General features: G+C 38.8%; 1 protein-coding gene across 10 annotated transcripts in view; it reads right to left on the reverse strand.

Moving 5' to 3' along the window:
- Nucleotides 1-20258, reverse strand: part of Inpp4b (inositol polyphosphate-4-phosphatase type II B) — a 789997-nt gene that overhangs the window by 108168 nt on the left and 661571 nt on the right. For all 10 annotated transcript variants that reach the window (XM_052726853.1, XM_052726856.1, XM_052726854.1 and 7 more), the window contains 2 exons: nucleotides 7235-7347; nucleotides 3631-3785 (listed from right to left, as the gene is read on the reverse strand). In XM_052726853.1, the coding sequence (XP_052582813.1) occupies nucleotides 3631-3785; nucleotides 7235-7347 (268 nt within the window). The remainder of the gene's footprint in view (nucleotides 1-3630; nucleotides 3786-7234; nucleotides 7348-20258) is intronic.

A 20258-nucleotide genomic window follows, 5' to 3' on the forward strand; every position in this document is an offset into this window, starting at 1 on the left:
ACACACGCACACACACACACATACATAAATAAGTTAACTAAAACCTTAAGGTATTATTAAATCTAGTGTGTATCTTAGAATATTAGTTAAGTTCTTAACTTTTTTTATTTCCACACCTACCTAAGATCTTTCAATTATAAGACATACAGACCTAAGCATAAGTATTTGTATAACTTCCTGAAGGTGTCTAATAATCACTCATGGTCAGTGTCTGGCGAGGGGAACTTCACAGACCATGGAGTGAAGAGGTCAGAAAACAGCTCTAGCACCATGAATGAAAAGCTGGACTAGTTCAATGGCAAAAAATTAGCAGTTCAAGTCTCTGGTCAACAATGAAAGTCAACCAACAACTCGAGACAGTCTTATTCCTGAGAAACTGCTGCCTGTACGGGAAGAACAAGTATCCTCTGTTGGGTTTTTGATGTTCTGCTACCTGCATGTCCCTGTCCTGTTATAGTTATTTTATCATGGACAAGACACCACACTCAGTGTCTACATACATTGGTGAACATAACAGAGCATGTTGGCAGGAAGGAATATAAACTCTGCCATTATATTTGACTCGTTATGAGCCAATGTGGACAGTGCACTCTAGTTTTGTACACAACCTTGAAGTTCTAAAAAAATTGACTTTTTTTATGTGATTTCTATTTTAACTAATGAACTTGAAGTAGTTAAACACATAATAAAATAATTTCAGGTGATACCAGTGCAGAAGATGAATGTGACTGGAGACCTATAATTGGCTGGCTCTAATGCTTTCCTGAGTGCTCAACACCAAACACTGGACATCAGGTCTATTGTCTGTTAGGATGAATTTTTGAGATCAAAGCTCATGTTTCTTTGTAAGGACATATAATAATATATATATAAGCATCAGTAATATTCAGAGGGAACCTTCACAGGCTTCTTTTGATACTTCTTTTATTTCTATAGTTAGTATCTGTAAACACACACACCTTTTTAATTGCTGATTGTTCTAAAGTTATAAAACACATGATTTAATGTTGTAGAATATTATTTTAAGATATGTTACATTTGTTTGTGCTGTGGAACATTTGTTTTAATGATGCAAAGACATGTTGCATTTTTTTTATGTTGCATTTGTTTAACTCTGTGAAGCTGTGTTACTTTGCCTGTCTAAAACACCTGACAGTCTAATAAAGAGTGACTGAGTCAGTAGCTAGGCAGGAGAAAGGATAGGTGGGGCTGGCAGGCAGAGAATAAAAAGGAGGAGAAATCTGGGAGAAGACAAAAGCACAAGAGAACAAGGACACTCAGCCACACAGCCAGTTACAGAGTAAGAGTGAAAGTAAGATACACAGAAGTAAGAGAAAGGGAAAAGCCCAGAGGCAAAAGGTCAATGGGATAATTTAAGTTAAGGAAAGCTGGCTAGAAATAAGCCAAGCTAAGGCCAGGCATTTATAATTAAGAATAAGCCTTTGTAAGTGATTTACTTGGGAGCTGGATGATGGCCCCCCACCAAAGAGCAAAGAGCCAAAAGAGTGAAAAACTAACAACAACAATTTAATATGTGGTACTGGAGTTAAACCCAAATCCCAACGTTTCCCAAACATAAAACTACAAAGGCTATACTTAGTTAAGTTTATTTAAACTCCAATGATATAATACCAACATTATAACCTTTGATGTCTAGTTTTTATTTAATAAATGTAACTTACACTGTCAAACATTAGTCTCATTAGTTTGCATTTATCAGTTCCTTTCATTCATGACACTCCCAAGAAGTGATTACTATTATGTGACCCTTTTACAGATGAGGACATTGAGGTACCAAGGGACTGACTAACTTCCCTGAGGCACAAAGAAGCAGTGAGATTAACTTGTTCCTTGGTAATATGTGAGGAAACCTGAATTCTAAGTTAGTTCAATTGGTTCCAAGCCCTGTCCTCTGAACTCCAGTCCTCTGACCTCTCCTGCTGTCTTCTGATCTCTCCTGATGTCCTCTGACCTCTCCTGCTGTCCTCTGACCTCCGTGCTGGACAGACAGAGTGTATATTCCTATGAGCTTGTCTTACAAAGCCAAATGCCCAAAGATGGAAACCCAGGCAGTCACATGGTTTTTTTTCTTTTCAATCAACATGCCTTATGTTTTTGAAATATGTGCACACCTACACTCATTTCCAAAGAAACCCTCACACTCTAAAATAACCACTTTATATATACAAAATAAGAGATAAATTTGACTGGTTTGAAGGTTAGCATAAAAGAAATTTAACAGGAAAGTATTACCAGGGTAATAGAGAAATGAAATTTAAAAGACATAATTGGTTTTAGGTTAAATCTCCAGCAACTTAATTTTTAAAAAGAAGAAAAAATTAATTCTAAATCACAAAGTCCCATAAATGTCACATCACAAGCAAATAAGTTACATATACAATGCCAATTATGTGCAAACCTATGTAATACAAAAATATGCATTCTTATGGTTCAGCATGTATAGGAACACATGCTTTTTGTTTGCCTGTTTGAAGAATTTCCTTTCTAATTTAGAGGTCCTTTCTTCCAATCTTAAACAAATAAATGACAGTTTCACACTCCAGACACCTGACCGCGAAGTCCTGTCAGTCCTGTGGTGGCCCTGGCCTATTTACTGTACTCCTCCACTAGCTGGGCATCCATAGTGACATCTGCAGTCCTGTTCTGCAATTAGATTCCATCTTCACATTCAGTATTTTCCCCATTAGTACTGAAAGATCAGTTTTGAAAGACATTTATGGCAATAAAGCACATTTTATATGGCTGAGACGTTCATGCCAGGCTTCTAAACCATCCTCAAATGGTTATCAAGACTGATGACAGAACTCTGCTGAGCAATGAAGATGCCAGGAGACATGAAAAGATGTAAAAAGAAGCTTCTCCTTAGTGGAAAACACGCATTGCTGCAATGCAGGCAGGCATGCTTCTGTGTCTCCACCGGGAGACGCAGAATCACAAAGAAAGTGCAGCCAATGGGAAGACAGACAGGAAGGACCAGGAAGCAGCTCCCAGCGGGGGCCCAGAACTTCTAAGCTGACCTTTGTCACCTTTATATTAACACGTGTCCTTGCTCATAGACATCTTGAATGAGACACCTTTTCTTTCCAATTATGGCTTCCTTCAAGTTCTGATTTAATTACTGTGGAAAGTAATCAAGATATAACTTGGGGCATAGTATTGTACATGTTGGCAGAGTTGTAATATCAGATCTCTAAAGTATCACAGTAACTGCCTTTCTGATGGGGAATGTCACCAATGCAAAGACCATACCAACATGGATAGACAATCTCCTAGTTGCGTCTGGAGAGATTTTGTTTGTCTATTGACTTAGTGCTATTTTGTAAATACTCAAACATGTCAAGAAAATGTACTCTTTAAGGAGTGCCTTAGCTATACAGAGCCATTCACCTCAAGACGAAAAACTAACCGAGTGTGTTTTCCATGCACATTACTGAATGCATGCACAGCTGTATTTCTTTTTATTGCCCCAAATGAGTGGAGGGAATGCTTCTAACTGAAAATGTGGAAATACAAAGAAATTATGAAATGTTTGGTCTTCTAGTGAGGTATGGGTTTTAATTTTTTTTAAAGTGACCTTAACATAAACAGAATTTAAGACATATCTGATACCTTCTCATACAGTCCAAGGCTCGGATGAAAAAGTCTTTGTGCAACTGATGCTCGTCTCTCAGGATGGAGCACTGTTCCAGCGTGACTGACATCGAGGTCCTGTCTTTGGCACTTTTACAGCAGGTAAAGCGAATACCGTTGAGTTTGCGGCAAATCTGCAAGATACCAATGAAAACAAGGCATCAAGCGGTCTGTCTACCCTAAATTAAGCACATTGCCTTTCCCGTTTCTAAGCTAGAAGGCTAACTTTAACTTGTTTACTTCTGTGAGTGGGTATGAGATGACCCAGATCCCACAGAGGAGGCATACAGGATGCCTGATTTGCATAAATGCCACTCACAGCTCAGGAGCAATAGCTTGGCTGAAAATGAAGCAATCCGTTTAGCTTATCCCAGATTAAATGCTTGATGTTTACCTAAAGTCTATTTTTTTTTAAGATCAACAAGCCAAAAATCTTATTATTGATATGAGAAGGTCTCATGAGGTCCCACCCCTAGCTGAGAAACTATTGGAAATTGATGACTGCTGGGGGAGGAAGAGTCAGTTTACATCATAGTTCCTGTATCTGAGAGGCTACTCATGCTCCATAGACGGCTCTGCATGCATTCACATATAGACAGCACTAAGTGGATTTAAAAAATCAGTAGGTTTAAAAAAGAGCACAGACACTGGAAGGCAGAAGTGCTGGTGTAGGCAGAGAGGAGGAATTAGAGGGAAGTGATTTGGGTAGATTTGATCAAAACATATTATATGGAGGTATAAAATTCTCAAATAATAAATAATATTAAAATCACCTATTGAAAATAAAAATATTTTCTGGACTTGAATTTATGCTTCAAAATATCTATATAGATAAGGGAACGCTATGGCAATATTGGGAACACTAAATTGTCTACCATTACTTCACATTGATTGTCACACAGCAGAGTTACAAGCGACCAATAGATAAATTCTTATAATGAACTGAGCATGAGCCCTGGTGGAAACCATGACTACCCTCACTCTACAGTGGGGAAAACAGAAACTTACACAAACTGTGTAACCTGTCTGTGCACAGAGCAGGAACAGGCTGGAAATGCATGTCTGCCTAAGTCCAAACACCACGCTTTTAACTTCTGTATATCTGGTGTCCCTCTGTGAATCTTGTTATTTTATAAGACAATGGTCTCTGGCTCAGGAATACTCATTTTCTCATTGTCTTACATTTAACATGTAGACCCTCTGCTCCATTTTCTTCTAGCCCATGATGGTTTCTGAGTTGAGATACCAATAATTAACTGCAGCATCAGCAATGCTAATCAATGTGCATTTAAGATAAATTTAATGTGACACAATAACCATCTACTTTATTATCTGTAATCAACGGGGCCTTAAAAGTGCCTGCTTGGAGAAGAAACATTAAAACTGTTTTTATTGAGGATTTTTTCACTGTATTTTAATTGTAATTTGGTACTTAAAGTAAGATTTATATGTCCCTATTAATTCAGATTTTTACTCCCTTCTATTTCCAATAAAAGTAGCTAAAGAAAAATGAGAGTATGATTTTATCATATCATCTCTTTTTACTTAGAAAATTTTAATTCTTTCAAATAAATAGTATTTTACATTTTCAAAAGCTGACTATATCCACAGTCATAAAATAGACCTTAGTGTATACTTTTGAGTTATAATTTTAAAAGAATTAATATTCCTTAAAATATATTGCTACTTTCACATGTACCTCTCCTGCTGGAGATATTTAGTGCTTTGCATTTAAAGTCAAGTGCAGGTGGGATGCTCTCCACAGCAGGCAAGAAAAGTCTCCATTTCAGTCTCTCTACAGCTTTTGAGTGATACAAGCTTGCTTGTACATACTCAGAGATCATTTGGTTTCTTAAAATTTTCCTTTTTATTATTTAAATTAAGTAAAGAAAAAATTAAAGAACTGTGCATTTTAATTAGACTGAAACATCCACAAAGGCAGTATTTTATTAGACAGATATAAAGAGGGCAAAGGGAAACCAAAATAAAATCCTTTGGTAATGTCAAGGAGGATTCCTGGATCTTTTCACTTTAGGTGTATTACTTATTTGTTCTGGTTAGGAAGCTGGTATTGAAAGTGAGCTTTCACCTTCCATCAGTGCTGGGAACACACAATCAACGGGTAGTTATGTGAGAACCTTATGAATGGTACACATACCAGACAAACATTCAGAGATAAGATTGATGAGAAGTGTTTATATATTCAAACGGGAAAAAGAATGTACCAAGAGAAGATGTGCTTTCATGTTTTCATGAATCTATGATTGATCTATCTTTTTAGATAATTTTACCTCATGTATACAATGCCATATTCATATGGTCCCCAGATATTGAGGGCCTTGCAAATGATCAGACTTCCTGGATGCTATGTTTTCAGCAAAATATGAAAAATACTGTAAAGCTTACTATAGTGAATTTTTGTGAATTAATAACCATGATGGTATCACAGAACCATGTGAATTAATAACCATGATGGATACACAGAACGCCGTAGCTGGTGTGGTGCCGAGTGTGACCAGTGTAAGTAGCCTGTCTGAAAGCAGTGTTTCCTGGCTTTGCTGCCTTTGATGTTTTTTCCAAGCATATCAGGGAGGCAAGGCAAGAACTTTGCTCTGTCTTCTTTTTGGTTGATTATTTTATGTGGTTTCATGGTAAATTATCCCTTCTTTTTTTCCAGAAGTGGCTAAGTAACATTGGTAATAGTAGGAAAGGTTGATCTAAATGCTTTTGATGGGACTTAAGTAACGTGTAGCTGCAGGGCTAATGAATCTGAACTCTGAACTGCAGGAGTGACACAGCTGAGGCTGTAAACACAGACTCATCACAGAGGTCTCCAGGGTGCCTTTCCTGGTGAAGGGATGCTTTCCCAATGAAACTTCCTAGGATTTGAGATTTTAACAAAATTCATAAATTTAATATGAACTCTGTCTCAAGTTGTCAGAGAAAAGCTTAAAACCACAAGCATGATTCTCTCCCTAATGCTTGTGGAAGTCTGGGCAGGAAAACAGGCGGATCTTCACCCTGAGGGTGCCATTAAGCAAGAGAGAGAGAGAGAGAGAAAGAGAAAGAGAGAGAGAGAGAGAGAGAGAGAGAGAGAGAGAGAGAGAGAGAGAGAGAGAGAGAGCCATTCACAGTTCAGCTTGTTAACCCATGGCAATCAATCAATAATAAATTCTGTGCCAATACTTAAACTAACAAACACATTTACAAGCTCATTAATTGAACAATGTGTCTATGAGTCTTAAGTCAGGGATCTGGTAACCATACAATTGGAATCACGTGTCTCTACAATGGCAGTTCAAAATTGCCACATAACATTGACAAGATATTTCCTTTTGACCTCGGAGTGACAAGCAAACCCAAAGTCAGTAAGGAGGGTCAATAAGGAGCATTTTCCATGTTGAGCTCATCTTTCTCCATCTCTATTGATAAAATGATCAGCAAAGCGATGATGCCTTGTTAAGTAGATAATGCAAGATGAAACCTAGGAACCAAAGTACGGGGCTCAGACCCTGCATCACATGTTCCTGACAACGCTTGTTGGTAATGGTGTGCAGGGGAAAAGGTGAAGAGGAGTGCTTACTGTTGCTGCCAGCCACATGATTTCTACATTCTTTCTTTTTTTGGCTTGAATATTTTGATGGAGATTGTCCAACAATCCTTTTAAATCATTTTGTTCTTGAAAATGTGAAATATCTAAAGGAGAAAAAATAAAGGAGAAAACCATGAAACAATGTCAGCATGAAGCTTCCTATAGAGTTTTCTTGCAACATTTCTGCAAATGCAACTTTCAAAACAAGAAATGTCCTTCGGAAGAAAAGGTTTGTAAGGGAAATGATATTAATCTCTTTAGTTTTATACTTTATCTGAGGAGGTGCTTCTGTTTCCTCTTCCTCTATTTTATTTAACTATGGTAATATCAAACTGCCCATGAAACAACAAGGAAAACATTTTCCATGAATGTTTTCCTTTCCTGCTGCATAAGTCAGAGATGTCTTGAGATACCATCTGTTTGCCACTAAGTAGCTAGCCTGGATCGAGGCTATATATTAAGTTAGATATCATGTGTGAGAGAAATCTGAAAGTTCAATTTATAAATACAAAGCCCATTTCTAGACAGGAAGTTTCCCCCATCTTGATGCTCTTGCCATTTGGGGTCAGATAAGATTCGTTTTTATTTGAGAGGGAAGTACTGACTATTACAGGATTTCCAACTGCTTCTGGAAGTCCAGAAACTATTTGGGAAATTATTATATTCAGACACCAGAAGCACTCTTTCCAATTTGACAGTGAAAACTGTGTCTGAGCGTTACCAAATGTTTCTTCCAAAAAGAGGAAGAGCCACTGCTGTCAAGGAGCACAGGTGTGACAGGGAAGGGGGACAGCACAGGCAGTGGTGGACGGCAGGAGAGAACTATGGGACCAGGGTCCCACTGCTGCTCCGATGTGTGCACACTAACAAGTGAAGCATGGGCAGCAAAGGGCGCAGCCAACACACTGCACACCCAAGCAGAAGGCCATGTGCAATTACGAACCAAGTGTTCCCGGCACCTGAAGAGAAGTGTCAACGAAGACGACAAAAACGACCCTTGCAAACTGCATTGGATCTGTAATGCATAGTATGAAAAGGTACCAGGCAGCTCACAACGGAGACGTGAGGAGTTCCTGAGATCCTAGTCTAAGGCTAAAAGACAGGAGGTATGTAAGACCTAAGGACCAAGTCTAGTTTATCTAATTACATGGAATACACTGAACAGACATTCCCAATTCTAATCATAAAACTAACCCAGATTTGCTTTAATAGTGATAAGAGTTTGTAGTTTAAAGTTTGTGCCAGATGCTTCATTAGCCAAATGACACAGGCGAGTAATCCCTGACAGAGTTCCCAGAGAATAGAGGGAGCATCTCAGTGAAATATGTAGGTAATGCGTATACACCAACGACCATGAATGGTTGGGAGGAAACACACTCACTGAAAGAGATCATATTTCACCTCAGGTATCATGAGAATAGAATAAAATGAGTATTCTTCCACTATATATCCTATGTTATAGAAAACAGATTTAAAACCTCTATCTGAAATATACACTTGATTTTACTAAATGACATAAGTTTGAAGAGTAAAATTTTCATCATGGAACTAAAGCTGATTCTCAAAGAGAAAATTTGACCCCCAAACGCTCTCTTAGTTAAGGCTACTATTGCTGTGATAAGACAATATTACCGAAGCAACTTGGGGAAGAAAGATTTTGATTTTCTTAGACTTCTAAGACACAGTCCACCACAGAAGGAAGTCAGGACAGGAACTCAAACTAGGAACCTGGAGGCAGGAACGAAGCATAGACTATGGAGGAACATGGCTTATTCCTTCTGACTTGCTCAGCCTTCTTTCTTATACCATCTGGTACACCTTCCCAGGGATGGCATGCCACCCCACTGAGATGGACCTACCTATATCTAACACTAATCAAGAAAATCAAGAAACCACAGATTATAGGCAAATATTATAGACGCATTTGCTCAACTGGGAGTCCCTTTCTCAAATGACTCTAGCTTGCAGGATATTGACAAAAACAAACAAACAAACAAAACAACAACAAAACCAGATAACATCACATTGCCAGGGAGGTCACTCTCAGTCAGACACCAGTGTTTATACTGGCCAATTAGAAAGAAACACTTATTAAGAAATGAACTGGTCACCTTAAGATTATAAAACGATATATATTTTTCAACTGCTTTTTAATCATTTAAAATAAATATATGTCATTAAGACAATAAATTTCTTATAAGACTGACAGAACAGGATATAAACATGAGAGAAAGACTCTAAAGCCTGTGTTGTAAAGACCTGTCTTTAGAAATTTCCAGAATCTAATAAGGACAAATAGACGTCCAAGCCCATATTAAGTGCAAGAGAGTGTTCTGAGGCTACAGCACACCAATGAAGGTATCAGGACTGAAGGAAGGGTGGACAGGTTGGTTCAGAGGGTCCTACAGGAAACATTCTGGGTCGCCAGGAGCATTTGAGGCCAAGGGACAAATAGAGAAAGACATGGGCACGGGCGGCAGTGCTGTGGAGGCTGGAAAGTTGGGGTAACTGGACAACATGCCTCAGCATTGCATGGCCCTGAGCTCAGCGTTTGCTTAGATGCAGAGTCTGGGTTCCAGCCAGACAACAACAGCCACTGGTCACTCACATCTTCGAGGTCACGACGATTCATTGGAAGCCAATTCACTCAAGTATATTTCAATCATTTTTAAACCAATGTAAAATAATACATTTACTCTAATGTAAGATAAACAGTCTGGAACTGCAAAGTAGGATGACCACAGTTGATTAATTAATGTGTACTTTGTTATATACTTGATATCTTCTCACACACAAAGAAAGTGGTAACTATTTGAAGTAATAGATATATTAAATAGTTTGGTGATTCTTTCATTATATGTATATTAAAATATTAAATTTTATTCCTTACATGTGCAGTATTTAATTATTAAATATATTTCCATTAATGATTAATACAACATCCTGTGCAAGTCACATATCATACACACATACACATGTCCTCTCTATAACAAAATTTGTGTGAAATAGCATTTAATCCTAGTGTGTATGCTGCATCATAAATGTGTTTCAGCCATTTAGAAATTCCAGTTGCAACCTACCAAAATTACACAACATCAACACAGAGAATCAATAGATTAGAAGTTATCTCAAGATAGAGAAGAAAGGAATATAGAGCAATGATTTCCTAAAAACAGAATCTCTGTTTTGTGTGATGGAATAGCCCCACAAACGGACAGTAGTATCAGGACATAATATCATGTATGTTAATACAATAAATGTAATTAATGAATATCATAAATATCATTATTGAATGAATACTGCAAATGTAATCAATGAATACCACAAATGTAATTAATATCATGAGTGTAATTAAAGAATATCATGAGTATAATTAAAAAATAAATAAAAGAAAAAAGAGGAAAAAAGCTGAAAAAAATAATCACTTTCAGTTCTAACATCAAAACTAAAAAAAAAAATTTGCAAAGTATTGACTTGGAGAAGACTGACGGCAAGATGCTTGCTGTAACTTGGGTGTGGATTGTTCTCCCAAAGCCACACAGTATGTGCATGGTCCCCAGGAAGAGCACAGCCTTGGGGGCACGAGGCCTCGTGGAAGCAGCTAGGGCATGCCAGTTGTGCTGTCAGAGGAGACTTTGGGACTCCAGGTTTTTCTTCCTCCTTTCTTTTGCTTCCTGGCCATAATGTAACTTTTCTCTGCCATGTATTCCTGCCATGATGTCACACGTCCAAAGCAGTCAAGGCCTGGGATGGCCAACGTAAAGCTGTTCTCTTCGTAAGTTTGTTAACTGAGTTATTTTCTTACAGGAACCCAACGCTGCCTAGCACAAAGTTAAGGAATTTTTTTTTCAAATAAACTTACAAACTAGTTCCTGAGCTCCTCCTCCAGAGTTTTCCCTCAAGTCTTATTTGTGCTTGCACAGTTACTTGGGGTTTTACAAACTACTCTGGCATTTTTAAGATAGACCAACATATAAAAGAACAAAGCATTTCAATTTACTAACAGAATATGTTTTTATTGTGGACATAGGATTTTAGGCTCTGAGCATTATATAGGAATTCCTGGAAGACGGTGAGAGCCTGAAGACCACCCATGCACCCATGAAATCTCAAAAATATGGTAACCTAAACAAGACAAGCATAATGACCACACCAATTGACATGACAAAGTTGTTGGGGGACACGTACAAGACCCTGCCCCTAGATGAAAAGCTACAGGCAACCAATGGCTGCTGAGAGGAAGAATCAGTTTTGTTTTTTGTTTTTATTCCTGGGACACAACTTCCTCATAGAGTCAGCTCTTAAACTTATGTACATAGGAGCAGCACCAAATGATTCAGGTGTGTGTATGTATGTGTGTGCATGCATGCTCAAGGAAAGGTCTTGAATTTGAGAGTGAGTGGGGAACACAGAATAAGTTGGAGGGGCAAGACAGGGTTGGAAAAATAGAGCCATTTCAAAACAGACTGTAAGTCTCCTAAATGTGAATCAAATGGACACTCTCCACCCACTGCCATCTCATAGTGACTGTTTGTTAAAGCATAGCACACAGATATAGTGTTCCCTAGAAATCCCCGCCCCCTTGGGCCACACTATGAGAAAGAAGCCAGGCTGAGGGTCTTTACATTTCCAGGTTCTTTGCCTTTCTCTCTCCTCACTTCCCTTTTGCCCTCTGGCCTCTCTTCCACTCCACATGCTTTCTCTCTCTCTCTCTCTCTCTCTCTCTCTCTCTCTCTCTCTCTCTCTCTCTCTCTCTCTCTCTCTCTCTCTGTATGTGTCTGTCTGTCTCTGTCTCTGTCTCTGTCTCTGTCTCTCTCTTCCTATTTCTTCTTTCTTCCTATGCTGGAGATCAAATCCAGAGCCTTACAACGTGCCCTTCTCCTCCAAACTATACACCTAGCCTTCTAATTACATCTCTAGAATGGCAATTACAGAAATTTATCATTTTTTTCAACCAATATTGTGGTTGGTACCAATTTTTTTAGCCTAATAAAAATCCATGCAGGGCATAAAATCAGGTATAATTTGAAGAAGGGTTATCACTAATAAAGACTATTTTATTCGTTTGTGAACTTTCAAGATGCAATGATAAGTTCAGATATATGAATAAATTAATGATCATGGAGAAACATGGGTTTGCTTTCGATTTACACCATGCCTCCTGAAGTGTCCATTAAAGTAACAGATCCTGCGTTGGCCATGTGTGCACACGTTATTCTAATATCAAATTTAGACAGTTCAACTGAATCTCTGAGCAACCTCCATACATGTATTCTTTTACTGCTTGTCAAATTGGGTTTTAGAAAGCAATTGGAGGTAAAAGGTGCAAAATCCTAAATGAATTATTGTTTATAATAATAAACAATAAAGGAAAAAATGTTGATAAAGACAATGGGCAAATTTTAAGTGTTAATTCACTATGCTATTACATACACTAACAAATAAAATAAGAAAACAGTGCCACGCATATCAACATGGATATATTAAGCTAGAAAAAGAAATGAAAACAATGATATGATTTAACTGTACAAAACTGTATATACATAAATATATGCATATATTAAAAACATACATGAGAATAAAAAATAATAAAATCAAGGTGTTGCTTCCCACAAAGGAAGAAAGACTTATGTGTAGAAAAGCTGAAGGGAGGGGGTCACAAAAGGGGCTTTTACTTTATCTGCAAATATTTGCTTTTTATAAAGGTTCTTATGCTGGCTTATAGATTCCAAATTCCTAAATCTTTCTTATCTGTATTTTTTTTTAACTTCTGTATTTGAATCTCTCAGAAGTCTCTGAAAACAAAGCCATGATTCTAGGAAAATTACTTTCAATGCCAGTTCCCCCAGCTGGATGTGTGGTAAAGGGTGAGTTGTTTGGCCCTGTGCCCCTTTCCACACTGTAAAATGTAGAGAACACAATTAATCAAAGCTGTGGCAGAACTGCCTACATTATTCAGCCCTGTGACAACTGTAAAAACAGAGAAAGACATTTGTTGCTCTTGGGAAAGCTGATCTCATCAGGACAAAACAGAGCCTATCCAGGAGAGCAAACACTTTCCTCACACACTTGTGGATGCAAATGCTACCACATTCACAAAGCAGTGTGCACCTGTCTGCCATGCCCCTATGGAAGAGAACAGGCAAGCAAAGGGTTACATGTTATACTTTTATCTTCTGCAGTTCACAAAACGATGCTCTTTTAGCAGCAAGTGTTCTAAACAAAATAATGACCAGAACCAATGGCAGAGTGCTTGTACCTGAACAGGAATGGACTATTCCTCCCAGTAGGTTGAGCTATACCACTAAGGAACTCTGGGATTGATTTCATTATCTCATGGTCAGATGACATTACATTGCTAGAGAGTGTGCCAAGTTCATAGGCATCTTTAGTCATGAGAGACTAGCTGCATAGTTAAATGCATAATGATGTCAATGCACTAAAAAGAACACAGAGATTAAATGGGGCAAAGCTATCTCTTTTGTACTTCTGAGCCACTGAAACCACCCTAATTTGAAGCTTGCCTTACTGCTGGATTTTTCAGGGACATTAACCAATCAATATTCTTTATTGTTCAAAATAGTTTGAGTCAGGGTTTCTGTCCTTTGCCACCAAAGACATTTAAGGTAAATGCATGGTGGTGTATGTGTTTTTAACACTAATCAGCCACTTTATAAATGTGGGTTGTTATAGAATGGACAGACACGTAAGATTATTTCTGGATAGCATCCAATCAGCCAGCCCTGCGATGATGGCTTTAAAACATTGCACCTTTGCAAATAGCGAAAGCTTGACTTCTTCCTTTCCAATTTGCATCCCCTTGATCTCCTTATGTTGTCTTGTTGCTCTGGCTAGAACTTCAAGTACTATATTGAATAAGCATGGGGAGAGCGGACAGCCTTGCCTTGTTCCTGATTTTAGTGGAATTGCTTTGAGTTTCTCTCCATTTAATTTGATGTTGGCTGTGGACTTGCTGTAAATTGCCTTTATTATGTTTATGAATGTTCCCTGTATTCCTGATCGCTCCAAGACCTTTATCATGAAGGGGTGTTGGATTTTGTCAAATGCCTTTTCAGCATCTAATGAGATGATCATGTGGTTTTTTTCTTTCAGTTTGTTTATATGGTGTATTACATTGACAGACTTTCGTATGTTGAACCATCCTTGCATCTCTGGGATGAAGCCTACTTGATCATGGTGGACAATTGTTTTGATGTGTCCCTGGATTCAGATAGCCAGTATTTTATTGAGTATTTTGCATCAATGTTCATGAGGGAGGTTGGTCTGTAGTTCTCTTTCTTTGTTGTATTTTTGTTTGGCTTAGGAATTAGGGTAATTGTAGCCTCATAGAAGGAGTTTGGTAATGTTCCTTCTGTTTCTATTGTGTGGAACAATTTAAAGAGTATTGGTATTAACTCTTCTTTGAAGATCTGGTAGAATTCTGCATTGAAACCATCTGGTACTGCGCTTTTTTTGGTTGGGAGACTTTTAATGACTGATTCTATTTCCTTAGAGGTTTTTGGACTATTTAAATAGCTGAGGAGCCCCCAACTGGACCAGGCCCTCTGGATAAGTGAGACAGTCGATTAGCTTGAACTGTTTGGGAGGCCCCCAGGACCAGGACCTGTCCTTAGTGCATGAGCTGGCTGTTTGAAGCCTGCGGCCTATGCAGGGACACTTTGCTCAGCCTGGGTGAAGGGAGGAGGGGACTGGACCTGCCTCAACTGAATCTACCAGGCTGCGCTGAATCCCCAGGGGAGACCTTGCCCTGGAGGAGGGGGGAATGGGGGTGGCCTGGGGGAAGGGCGGGGGAATCCGTGGCTGATATGTAAAATTAAATTAAATTACAAAATTTAAAAAACACATAAAAATAAACAAGAACAAAAAAATTGCACCTTTATTCTTTGGCATGCTCTTCTTAGAGAGCCAGAGTCTATGTCGTCTCACATTAATTTGAGTAGAATTGTGCCTGTCTTGACTAATGAGGAAGACATAAATAGTGGCATTTTCCAAGACCAGGTTGTAAATGACTATGCAACTCTTACCTGATTATTGTCTTTGAACTTTACTATGTGTAGTCTTCCTTTCAAGATAGTCTCTTTTCTTCCTATAAGGATAAATCTAATATAAACTAGGAGATATCATGCCATCTGCAAGTTCTGTTTAGGCGACCAAGGCCACAGACCTTGTGTCGAGCCGCCCCAGGTACCAGGGAATGAATACAGAGACCTCTGCATAACTCCAGCTTCCAGACACTGCAGAGATCTCTGACCGCTCTCCCTTCTACCCCATGTCACAGATACAAGAGAGAAACTGCCTTGCCTTCCTCTTCAGACTCCCCGACCCAGCAGATCTGTGCGCCGGTTAACTGGTTCCGTTATGTGTAAGTGACTGTGGGATAGTTTGTCCCGTGACAATAGATAGCCAGAAATGCCACAGTGGAAACAAGGTAGAAGGGGCCGGGCTGCAGGGACGATGGCACTTTCACAGTGCTCTCTGTCCACACTGCACTCTTCAGTATGAATCTGCTTTAATTAACTCTGAACAGTTAGAGTGATTGTATTAGCAAGCAGACAACCACAACTGGGGAAAAGTCACTGCACCATCTTAAAATTATAAATTACATTCTTTTGGAGGCTTCAGAACCATGAAATGCATAAAAAGACAGTGCTGCACTAAAATTAGCTGTCTACTAGTTCACTCTCATCACTTACTAGTGTACTAGTTCACTCTCATCACTTACTAGTGTACTAGTTCACTCTCATCACTTACTAGTGTTCTAGTTCACTCTCATCACTTACTAGTGTACTAGTTCACTCTCATCACTTACTAGTGTACTAGTTCACTCTCATCACTTACTAGTGTACTAGTTCACTCTCATCACTTACTAGTGTACTAGTTCACTCTCATCACTTACTAGTGTACTAGTTCACTCTCACTAGTGTACTAGTTCACTCTCATCACTTACTAGTATACTAGTTCACTCTCATCACTTACTAGTGTACTAGTTCACTCTCACTAGTGTACTAGTTCACTCTCATCACTTACTAGTATACTAGTTCACTCTCATCACTTACTAGTGTACTAGTTCACTCTCACTAGTGTACTAGTTCACTCTCATCACTTACTAGTGTACTAGTTCACTCTCACTAGTGTACTAGTTCACTCTCACTTACTAGTATACTAGTTTACTCTCTTCACTTACTAGTGTACTAGTTCACTCTCACTAGTGTACTAGTTCACTCTCATCACTTACTAGTTACTAGTTCACTCTCACTTACTAGTGTACTAGTTCACTCTTATCACTTACTAGTGTACTCTCATCTACTTTTATGAAGGAGGCAATATAAGAAATCAAATACCAAAATTCCAACCTGCTCAGAGATGAATATTGTGGCTTACACATGTTCAGAATTCCCTCGTCAATTAATTTAGAAACTTGTCACCAGAAGCCACAGGAAAAAAACCTCAAAATTATTATTAAAATGTGTTTCAGATACAGTATTAAAGGTTTTATGAAATTCCTTTTTTTGTGTATTACACATTGAAATCCATGCCTGTATTGAAAAGAGAAGAATGAGATAATAACCTATTAACTATCTTTCTTATTTTTAAAAGTCTCATAGAAATAGATTATGGCTGGATTACAGAATCCCAAAACATGTGACAATTGACAACAGGCCTGAGAGATTCTTCTTTGTTAGCTGGCACTTCAACAGCTGGACTTGAACTCCCTGTTCTGCTTGAGGCAGCTTTCCACAGCAACAGAACTAGTGGCCAAAGGTCTTTGTAAGGGAGACTTTGTGTGCAGACCAGTGCAGGACTTCGTGAGTCAAAGGAAGTGCGTGGATCATCACTTCTGTTTGTGCTCAGGTGGTAAAGGTCCTGGCAATGAAGGGAGGTGGATGAGCACCCCCACCCATGCACGCCCACTTCCATGAACCCTATTTTATCCAACAACCACAGAGAAAGGATTTGCCTGTTGGGAGTAGATGAAGACAGGAACAAGAATGGAGTTTTCAAAACTTAGTTAAAGAAGGAACGTAGGTTTGGAGGTAATCCCAATGTCCTAGCAGCTGGCTGCTACAACAGAGGAAGGTCAGAAGGCAGCCAAGGGGCAAAGGTCAGGCCTTCTCTGTCCTTCTTCTTTATCCCTCCTTTCTGATGACAGAAAAGGAGCTGATTCTCCCAACAGTCCTCTTCTGTAGCTTATCTTAGTCCTCCAAAGGCAAGTGAGATCTTAGCATGTAATCCCACAAGGTCAGTTAGGCATCGGGGAGGGTATAGATGAAGTAAAACATAGAAAGAAAATTATAGAATGGAAAAAGTACACCGAAAGTCTCCAAAAGAATAAGGGAAGCATTGAATAAATAAGCACATGAAATGTACATTTTATTTCTCTTCTATATCACTTCCAACTTGAAGTGGCCTCTTACTTGGCAAGCTGAGACACCCATATTCCCAGTTTATCGAGAGAGCACCAAGTACTAATTAATTAGCATAAACAGATGGCTCCCTTTTGACCTACCTGACCTACCTAATAAAGCTACCCTTTAGTTCTCCCTGTCCTGCTCGCCTGAGGCCATTTCCACTTTTCTGGAGATTTGTGATGCAAGAATGGGAGGGAAATGATGATCTAAATCAGATGAGAAGATGGATTGAACACAGAATGTCTCACCTCTGTGGATTGACAAGAAGAGGCATGGTAATTAAAGAGTGACTATTAATATTAAATGCTTGAGGGATTAGAGTATAAAACTATGTAAAAGGTCAAATTCTAAGTTATTAGCAGTTCCTTCTGTGAATTATTTTTATTTATTTACTTTTCTTTTATGTATGAGTGTTTTGCCTGCATGTGGTCTGTGCACCCTGCACATGCCTGGTGCCCTCACAGGCCAGAAGACAGCATTGGACTTTCCTGGAACTGGAGTTACAGAGGCCTTTGAGGTGATCTGTGGGTACTGGGGAGACCTCTGGAAAGCAACAGAGGCTAAGCCATCTCTCTAACCTCCGCACTTTGATTTTAAATTAGAAGTTGAAATTACATTTTAGTCACCCCTAACAGATGTTCTGTTCATTGAATATGACATCAAATGACACTGAGCCATTGGAGACCCAGGAATTAATCCAGATCAAATCCAGATACTTGTATTCTAGATGCATATCTTAAAAATTGAGATGAGGGGCTAGAGAGATGGCTCAGCAGTTAAGAGCACTGGCTGCTCTTCCAGAGGTCCTGAGTTCAATTTCCAGCAACCACATGGTGGCTCACAACCATCCATAATGAGATCTGGTGTCCTCTTCTGACCTGCAAACATATATGTAGGCAGAACACTGTATACATAATAAATAAATCTTTAAAAAAATGAGATGATACTGTTTACCTACTTCTTACTGTAAGACCAAAAAATTACCTTTATGATGATTTTCTTAGAAACTCTTATGGATATTCCAAAAAGAAAGGTAATTATTTTTGAAAATTTATCAGAGAATTGGTAATCACTTGAAACAGTAATTAAAGTTAATACAGGTCTGAAGGAGTGCATGCTAGACAGAGAAATAAAGGTTATTCAATAGAAAGAATGCGTAAATTTTTTCAAATGATAGAAAGAATTCACAACCTCTGTAATGGGAAGGATCAGCTGACTTGTCAGAAACCTGCAGAAATAGAATTCCCTGAGGAGCTCAGAATGCACAACAACCATTATCCTATCCATCTCTCTAGCTTGCCTACATGGAGTGGGACATCTTTTTGTCATAGAAACTGACAGTGGAAATATTAACTTTCTTTCCCTAGAGAGATAATGGAGGAATGTACTCTGAAGTACAAAGTGTATGCGTGTTAATTACCCTCCTTTGGCTGACAATGACATACAAGTGTTCCAAACAGCTAGAGACCTATCTAAGTGAGCTTTCAACTGAATTCTTGTCTTTTCAACCTAAGCCATTGCATGCTGGCAGAAAAGGCTGGTGTATTGGGAGACCATCCAAATGCAATGCTTGGCAGAATGTGAAATGAGTGATGGGACATTTTAAGTTTGGCAACCCAGTAAAAAGGAAAGAGGAAGAAAAGGAAAGATGACTGAAGATCAGACATCTGCCTGTAGGGATGATGGAAGGTCAGATACTCCCTGTGCACCCACACAATGCAGAGCAGAAGAGGGAGAAGCAGGAACTTACAGATCTAAGCTGTGAACACAATAAGACAAGAATGGGGATTCGGAGGTCAGTTCGGTTTTTGGCCAGCCGGGCTGGTAGCTTTCTGAATGCCTGCCTATGTGACTACTTTTGGATTTAGAAGCGTTTTTATTTCATGCTTCTGGCCAGTCTATAATTTAATGACAATTAAGTATCATTATCTCTGATTTTATGCATATTGAGAAATAAAGATTGAATACTATTTTGTAGCACATTAAATTTTCAGTGTGTGTGTATGTGTGGTGTGTGTATGGATATGTCTATATGGAGGCCAGAGGACAACCTCCAGGAGTTGGCTCTCTCCTCCTACCATGGGGATTCTAGAGATCAAACTCAGGTGATCATGCTGAGTGGCTTTTCCTTTCAAGCGGGTCTCAGAGGTGTGTTGGAACTGAGTTGAGAACAAATTCCCAGTTACAAATACAGCAAATGGAAAAGCAAATCTCCACCATAGACCTGGAGATGCCCAGATATCTTAGAATCTGTCTTTTCAGTTCCGACCAGAGGTTGTAGACAGCACTGGTAGTTGGTTAAAAGTGAAGAAAACATCCAGCTGCAAGTCATCATGTATGGAGCTGAATCACTGTTGTCTCATTATCCAGATGTGTGGACCTAAAAGAACTTAAGGTGGAAACCAAGTCCTTCCTAACAAATGATAAAATTGACCTACATCATTTTCTTAAATGATGTCTTGAGGAGCACTTATTTTGCAATATGCTAATGATGTATTATATGTGTTCATGGTTTCCCAATGCTAAAATAAAATAAAAACTATACCTTTAACCACAGGTTTATTTAGAAATCCTCCTCTAGCACA

Source organism: Peromyscus californicus, unplaced genomic scaffold, assembly GCF_007827085.1.
Source record: "Peromyscus californicus insignis strain IS unplaced genomic scaffold, ASM782708v3 Scaffold_8__1_contigs__length_139910024, whole genome shotgun sequence".
In the NCBI taxonomy this organism is placed as follows: Eukaryota; Metazoa; Chordata; class Mammalia; order Rodentia; family Cricetidae; genus Peromyscus; species Peromyscus californicus.